At 35.5% G+C, this 8,599-nt stretch overlaps 1 protein-coding gene across 1 annotated transcript in view; it reads right to left on the bottom strand.

Moving 5' to 3' along the window:
• Positions 1-244: 244 nt before the first annotated feature.
• The window catches only part of PPAT (phosphoribosyl pyrophosphate amidotransferase), a 34,187-nt gene continuing 25,832 nt past the window's right edge, over positions 245-8,599 (bottom strand). The window contains exons 6-11 of the mRNA XM_020890655.2: positions 8,019-8,091; positions 7,117-7,268; positions 6,304-6,431; positions 5,227-5,448; positions 3,807-3,927; positions 245-2,612 (exon numbers count right to left, since the gene is read on the bottom strand). Coding sequence (XP_020746314.1) covers positions 2,347-2,612; positions 3,807-3,927; positions 5,227-5,448; positions 6,304-6,431; positions 7,117-7,268; positions 8,019-8,091 — 962 coding nt within the window. The 3' untranslated portion in view covers positions 245-2,346. The remainder of the gene's footprint in view (positions 2,613-3,806; positions 3,928-5,226; positions 5,449-6,303; positions 6,432-7,116; positions 7,269-8,018; positions 8,092-8,599) is intronic.

Raw genomic sequence — 8,599 nt, 5'->3', positions numbered from 1 at the left:
GTGTTTCCCAGAACTTGGCCACTATTGTAGTGCTTACTTAGCACTGCATTTCTAATTACTTTATTCATGCCTCCTACTCCATCAACAGTTTGCCTGGTTCATAAGAGATGTCCTATTATTGAAATGCCTGAATCAGAGAAGTAAGGTATAACTAGGTGATGCCAAGAATGGAGCCTGGGTATGACTGCTGTTCACCATGAGGCACTACCTAAAAATCTCTATTTAGAAAAAGTACACACACATATTTAAATGTACTTATTACATGTATTTGTCACCAATGCATCACAAGGAAGTCACAAAAAGTTGCTTAGTTTAGTTCACAATATAGATTCCATGAAAACATATTTCTCATTTTCTCTGCAGCTTACCATACCTATATAAATTTAAAGCAGCTAAACAACATTTGAGATTACACTGATATAAAACTGTAATTCACATTTCAGAAACTTGTGAAGTAAAAGGTCATGGTGGAGAAAGAGTCAGAAATCTGTAAAATTACTAAAGTGTCACAGTACCATTTTCTTTTCTAAAAACACCTCAATAAAACCAAAAACTATGGAAAACACAGAAGTCAAATCAGAGATTTTGGTTTAGTACTTTCCCTGAGTCTCTTGTTTTATTTTAAAAAATCAAATGTAAAAAATGTAAGTAAGGCTAGTTCAAAAGCGACCCAAAGGTCTCGCCTCCTCCATGGTGCTACAAAGAATGCATTTAAGCCCAGAGGCTACATGCACAAATGGTCCCAGGGTGTTATTCAAATGCTGGTTTGCTGTGTCCCCACCACAGGGTTATGTGACCACTGCTGCCTGCCGCATATGGGCTTAAAGAGCGGTCAACAGTTTCTCCTGGCCTGCCATGACACAACATATGAGACTAAATACTGAACGAAGAGAAAAAGCCTATGGTTATTAATAAATATTATAATTCTAGGTGGATTTGGACACTACACCACATCAAGGTAATGCACCTAAAAACGTCGTTTATGTTTTAAAAATCTTACATAAGCAAGGACTGAAGGCAAGTCACCTCAGATGTTAACAATTAAAATAAAACAAAAAAAACTTAAAAAAATCTAATCCATTAGATCTCAATAAAGTAGAACAAGTGGTAAATTAATGAATTAATGCTTAGATGCGCACACTGCCTGGAAAAGGTTGTTGTCTCTTTGTTCCTTAAAATCGGCCCCTGCAGTGTCTCTACTTGATCGTCTCATCGCATACACATGTTTGCAAGTGATCAAGCACTTCACTGAAAGGCATATAATCCAAGGAAGGATAAAACGTTTGTTAGAATCTAAAAAAACTGATCTTTTACTTCAAATGTACTAGGTTACTTCCTGTGCTTCTACCATAAGGTCACTAAGTAGTATGGATCATATTAACACTTGTAGTGAAATGTAGGAAAATTTTTTTGCACAGACATCTTTTTACCATCAAGGCATTTCAAAGCTAGGTGGCAAATCACCGCTGTATGTCTCCCTTTTGAAATCGTGACTGCAGACCAACAGCCAACATTTCAAAAGCTAATTCACTGTCTTAAAATTGGGAAGTGGAATGATGGCTCTAACCACCAAAATAACTGCTAGTTATTGAATTTAATAATATAAACACCTCATCACACAGGTGAGGAAAGTGAGGCACAAAAGGTGTTTTTTTTTTAAAGAGAACGCTAGTGATAGATAACTTTGGGGTATAATGGATTCAAATTTAATTGAATCTGATGTATTGAATTGTATGATATATAATGAACAATGAACTCGCATGTCCTGTTTGCATCACAACACCTTAGTCTAACCTCTTGCAAACTCTTTAAAGCATGGACCTGGCAAATGACACTTAACCACGTGTCTTCTCTAACCAAGCTAGCTAATGCTTGAGTGAAAAAACAAAACACATATTGTTGTATTAAATGCAATTGGCAATGTTCAATTATGAAAATATTCCATAAGTGAATTTCAGTAACTCTTAAACATCCCACAAAATTCCCTAAGAACCTGTGAGAGTATAATGCCTGGCAATCTTCTCTAAGACAGAAACTCACCCATCTGCTGCGTTACTGCTGCTGATCTGAAATGTACATGATCTCTAAAAAATAACAGTACCAAATAAAACTGAAAGGATCATCCAAATTCCTAGATAATACCAAAGTGTTTATCCAGGATTACTGAATAAATCATGACAATTTCGTATCCTTTTCAGAAAAAAAAAAAAAAAAAATCTCACAACTGACAACACAAGCATGTAGCATTTCACATTGTACCAACTGAGTAACAGTAAATGGAGGTATAACCACTACAACTTCTTCACCAGCTTCTGTGTCCTGAAATACCATGTCTGCCCCTGGCAGCTACCATTCCAATTCCACAGGGTATTTTCCAGTCAGACAAGCTGTACAATGATCACTCTTTTCAAAACATTCCAGACCATTCCCATTTTCTTGAATCATAATATCTTCCTTTGTACAATGACCATTGTTTTCAAAACATTCCAGACCATTCCCATTTTCTTGAACCATAATGTCTTGCTTTTTCTCTCTCTGTTTTTTCAATGTTATTCCTTCTTGTACAGATGAAACCAGTCCTTCTACTGACAGATACACAACACTGCTTGCTCCTGAAGGGGGAAAGAGGGGGAAAAGGTCATGGCACTTCCTTTGGAATGGAAGAACTGCCTAACAGAGAACAGTTACAAACAGGAAAACATAAGCCAGAATAAAAATTTCTCCTTTAGCCTCTCTCTCTTTTTTAATTTATTTTTTAAAAATTTCAATTATTTACTAATTTATTGGCCGCATGGCTTCTGGGATCTTAGTTCCTCTACCAGGGATTGAACCTGGGCTCTCAGCAGTAACAGCTCACAGTCCTAGTCACTAGACTGCTAGGGAATTCCCTCCTTTAGCCTCTCTTAGGAAAAAAAGGAGGGGGTGGTGGTGGCTGGAGCACCAATAAAACACAGGGTCTTTATTATTTTTTAGAATTTTAAATTGGAATTTAAGGGATAACAATTTAAAATAACAGTGGAGAATTTGTGTCTAAAATGGATTCAGAAGGCTTCAGGAGTCAGTTTTCTTGAATAATAGATTTTGAAGTCAGGAAGATCTGGGTTCACATTTGAGCTCAAGGTCATTTACTTTTCCCAGGTCTATATTTTTCATCTATCAGATAAGAGAAATATTAACTATAGCATTTTTGTAATATTATTACAATAATATAGATACGGTCCTGGCAGAGTGAGTGTTCACAATATATCAGTTGGGTAATATTGGAAATGCTTAACTGCTAAGGTTCAGACCCAACCAGGCATGACCAGTTAAGAGAAACACCAGCCGTAAAGCAGTGAATGTGGTGGGCATACCACATGGATGAACATGTAGATGATGTTTATAGTTTATACCTCACCTGAATTTGAAAGGTAAATGTCTTCCCAGGATGACCTCCATCTGCAAGTCTTCTGACCTCATTGTTAATGATGTGTCTACACAAGCTTTTCACTTCTGATTTATACCCACATCCAAATAGTTTTATTAGAAATCTGTGGTGAAAGTACTTGTTTTTCTTCTGATCTGAGCTTCGGGAGATGTGAACTGATAAGCAATCTCTGCTGTGAAAGCCCTTCTTCCTTCTCCTCCAAGCTCACCTGGCCTAGCTCTCTGTCACAGCACTATTGTTCGTCTGCTCAGCATACATAACGTCTTCTTTTAACAAATATCGAACACTATTTTTCATTAAAAGTGTAAAGATTGATAAGCTTGGATTTTCTGTTAAAAAATGAATAAAGATCAAAGTTTATAGAAATTTTGATACCTACCTAGATAATCTGAAATATGCTCAAATTCTGGTTTATTAGCAATAAGCTCTTCTTTTGTTGGTATGTTTATTCCCATGAAGCATGGATATCTAATTGGTGGTGAAGCTACACGAATATGTACCTTGGAAAGAAATCATTTCATGCATTAAATAGTTCGACATTCACTGGAAGAACAATTATGCAAAATTCTGTCACTGGCAAATGAAACATAAAATTGTTTTACAGAATGTTTTAAAAACATAGGGGCAGCAAAGCACACTACAAAATTTCTTTCAAAATAATAGGTAGAAAAAAATCATGTGATATATATACAGAACTCCAAGTGTTCAGTCAGAATTACTTTTAGAATTAACTTAAAGAATGACCAAGAATCCTACTTGAGCAGCCCTGTTCTAGACCCTAAAGTGACCTGGACAAGAATTTAGAAATGTTATCCACTTGTAAAGGGTTCTTCATACAGAGCTGCCCATTGTTTCTTTCTGTCACCTACTGACAAGGATATTTCTTTCTTCTGATCTCTCCTTTCTCATTTATTACATTCCTAGAACCACCTTCATTTTTCTCTTCTAACACTTGAAAGGAACTTTTGCCTACCTCTTATTTTACCATTTTATTAGTATAAAGAAAATAACACCTACCAGGATATAATTTAAAAAAAAAAAAAAAACTTACTATTACAAATAGCTATATTTGTCTACTTTTCTAAATCTATCACTATTTTCTGACTTTTTTCAGGAAAATTTACAAAGCTATAATCAGTGTCCACATTTACTTTTTACCTTTCTTATAACAGCAAAGATTTCCCCATGTTTAGCAGTCTTCATAGTTTTTAATGGTTGCATTGTATTTCATCATACTGATGTATCAATTTACCAAATTATTTCCTGCTGGTAGATATATAAGCTATTTCCAGTTTTTGTATTTATTTGTGTCTTCCTTTTTTACTATAGTATGGGTGCTGAACTAACTTTACACTTCTTTGTCTTCATTACATGATTTTCACAGAATTCCAAAGAGATTATCATAATCATAACTAGTCATTAAAAAAGGCTAGAAATCTTAAGCATAATTATCTTAAGACTGTCATACTGCTTTCTATATCATTTTCTCCACAATGGATTTTACTTCTAAATCTGATCAACTATTAGTAAATGACACATCTCATTTAGTAATATGAATTATTGAAGTATTTAGTTAGAATAAGCTTTGCGATGTGATAATATAACCCAATGTGTCAAGTTATTACAGTAGGACTGCTTCTACATCTTCATAAAAAAAGTAATCAATATCCTACAAATTTAAAAGTATTCTATTTTATGATTTGTTAGTTTTAAATTAGGTTTATAAAAATTTTAACATAAAGTTTTACCGATTTTATCATATTGTAAATTTATAGGACAGATGTTTTAATATTACTTACCTCTTTTGCACCAGATTCTCTGAGTAACTTGATTATGGGCGAGATGGTATTGCCTCTCACGATTGAATCATCTATAAGAACAATTCTTTTTCCTTTAAAGTTGTCTGACAGCACTCCAAATTTTTTCGCAACACCAAGCTGTCTTAACCTCACGTTTGGCTGAATGAATGTTCTTCCTACATACCGGTTTTTACACAGCACCTCCACGTACGGAAGCCCACACTACCAGAGAAGGAGTAAACGGACAATGAGCAGCACATACACGGAGAGCTCGAGGGCCCTGTTTTCTCTAGGTCATGCTTCCATTAGAACATGTATGTAAAACTTTAAACACAGTTATAATTCTGAGCTCTCCATCATCAGATTATAATTTTCCTTCACTATCTAAACTGTAGGGAAGACAAGGCAAAAAGAAAAATTAACAAAAGTCTTCTACTTAGTGGGAAAAGCAATTCATTTTACTAGAATTTATAATGTTTCTTTCTTATGTATTGTTATTTCTCTATCTTGGAAGAAAATGCTAAGAATGTGAACACATGACAAAGAATAAATCACTATGAAAAAAACCCACATATTGTATGCATATTATTTCTTTAGAAAGTTCATAAACTGAACTTCCCAACACAATGAATGTTGGCTATTATACCTGTTATACCCCAGAATCACTATAATTATATAATCTACTTGGTTATGAAAAATGCAGTTAAGCATAGTACTAAGAACATTATACAAAATTTTAAAAATAGCTTTATTATTATCCATACTCAGCAGGAAACAATACACCAGTGGCTTATGAGGATACTTTATAATAAGTAAATATTACCACTAAACTCTATATATAGTATGATGATATCTTTCTAAAATGAGGGGATCATTCTCCTAGTCTTTGGGTGAATTTTTTGTGGATCTGCTAAAAAACAGTGCCACTAAATGAAAAGGCTGGAAAATAAGTAACTCTTGTAAAGAAACACTGTCTTTTTCCTTACTCATAAATTGATGAGTTTCTCTTTATATACATGGATTTCTAATCCCAGTGCTAAATAAGCAATTCACTGTGTGTTAATGAAGAGAAAATACCTTTGATGCGTAACCAAGAGCAGCAGGTGTAGCGGATTCTGGGACAGTGCTAACCAAATCTGCATCCACGGGGGCTTCAATGGCCAGCTGCTGACCACAACGATATCTTACTGTGTAAACCATCTGGTCTAGAATATTTGGAAAAGGAAATAGATTTTTACTTAGTATAATATAGCCCAGCATATCATTATTGTAAGAAACTAACTTGTTCGAATGCTATAGAATTGAGTACCAAAAGAAAAGCTAGACGAAAAAAACACTCGAGTGGAAACACATAAATCATGGGGAATTCACTCTTTAAAAAAAAAAAAAGAAAATTAACCTTGGGATTTCCCTAGTGGTCCAATGGTTAAGAATTCAACTTGCAATTCAGGGGACAAGGGTTCAATCCCTGGTCAGGGAACTAAGATCCCACATGCTACAGAGCAACTAAGCCCGTGTGCTCTGGAACCTTCCTGCCACAACTAGAGAGCCAGGCTGCTGCAACTCCGGAAGCCGGTGTGCTACCCCCAGAGAGTCCACGCACCACAGCAAAAGGTCCCACATGACATAATGAAGACCCGAAGTGCCACAGCCAGGACCCGAAGCAGCCAGATAAATATAAGTAAGCTAATCAATTAATTAAAACAACTAACCTTAATACATAGCTAAAAATCATACTCTTTACTCCAAAAAGGAAAAAAATCTGACAGTCAGAGGAACTGTGATCTTTTCACAACATATATCTGTGCCTTCAAAGCCTTTGGGCCCAAGTACTTTCTTGTTTCAGTGAGATAACAGATTTACATCAATAGTTAGAGATATTTTACTTACCTTCAAATATACTATCTGGTCTTGCAAAATAAACATATTCAAAGATGCAGAAAGCCATTGCGTTTCCTTCAGACCTTGGTATAATATCAAGAGTTTGGACTTTATGTCTGGATATTTCCACAATTTCTCCAGGCAAGACTTCACGGTAATATCTTGGGAAACAATGTTAAAGGAGACTTGAAGCAAACCAGTCCTTAAGGCTAATTATCTATTATAAAGTGCACAGAGTCCCTTTCCTTATAAAGGAAAAAGGGTTCAGTTTAATAGAAAGTCTATTGGCTTTAAAAAAAATATTCCTCCAACAGTAATTTCTATAAATCTGCTACCCTACACATGAATTTAGAATTAAAAAAAAAATAAAAGTCCTGCAATTTATTGATTTGTAATGGAATGAAGGTTAAAGAGAACATTTTTATCCAGGCTTAAATTTTTTTGCTCATAACTATTCCTTGTTGAGGAGATTCTTCCTTTCTAAAATAAGTTTCACGGTATTTTGAAAACAAGATCCCAGTTCCAGGATGAGCAGGTACTACTGGCACGTCAGGGTTTCCCCAGTGGTTCTGGGGTAAAGAATCTGCCTGCCAATGCAGGAGACATGGGTTCCATCCCTGGGTTAGGAAGATGCCCTGGAGAAGGAAATGGCAATCCCCTCCAGTATTCTTGCCTGGGAGACCCCAAGGACATAGAAGCCTGGTGGACTATAGCCGGTGGGTTCACAGAAGTCAGACATGACTTAGTGACTAAACCAGGACATTAATGTCAGTGCAACTGCTGAGCACAATGTACACAAGAAACTGCATTTAAAAGCATGTGTTCTTGCAGACATCAGAAGCAAAACTTTCATGTAAAAATTTTTTTAATTGATATGGAAAAGTTGTTATGTTGAATGATACAAAATTTACCTTGCACCGATAGATAAAAAGCTACAAGATTCTGAAGACACCACCCATCCTTCTGTTTCTGATGGTTTTTTTTCTGTAAATCACAAGACAATTCAGTTATTGAATTCAAGAAATTTAAAAGAGGCTACCTATTTCAGGAGAACAGTTAAACACCAATTTTAAAAACAAAAGATCTCAAACACTATCCATGACTATGACTTTAAGAACTCCTTGTTTGACTAGTACCAAAGATAAGATCGCAAGCTTCCTTCAAACAAAATGACTTCACAGCTCGAATAAGACATCTGACAAGTCAAAAAGAAAATCACTGAAATCACATTGCGCAAATGAAAAGGCTGGGCAAAGGATATGAATAGGTCATTCAGTCAGGACAAAATAGGAATGCCCATTAAATATATTAAAAGTGGCTCATCCTCAGAAATACAAGTGCCAAGACTTCCCTGGCAGTCCAGTGGTTTAAAAGTTGGTGCTTCCAATACAAGAAGTACGACTCCGATTACTGATCAGGGAACTAAGATCCCACATCCTACCTGGAGCGGCTAAAAAAGAGGGAAAAACTAAGTGCCACTTTTTTCTTTTTA

This window comes from Odocoileus virginianus, chromosome 29 (assembly GCF_023699985.2).
Source record: "Odocoileus virginianus isolate 20LAN1187 ecotype Illinois chromosome 29, Ovbor_1.2, whole genome shotgun sequence".
Classification (NCBI taxonomy): Eukaryota; Metazoa; Chordata; class Mammalia; order Artiodactyla; family Cervidae; genus Odocoileus; species Odocoileus virginianus.
This window is presented reverse-complemented; position numbering and strand designations above follow the sequence as displayed.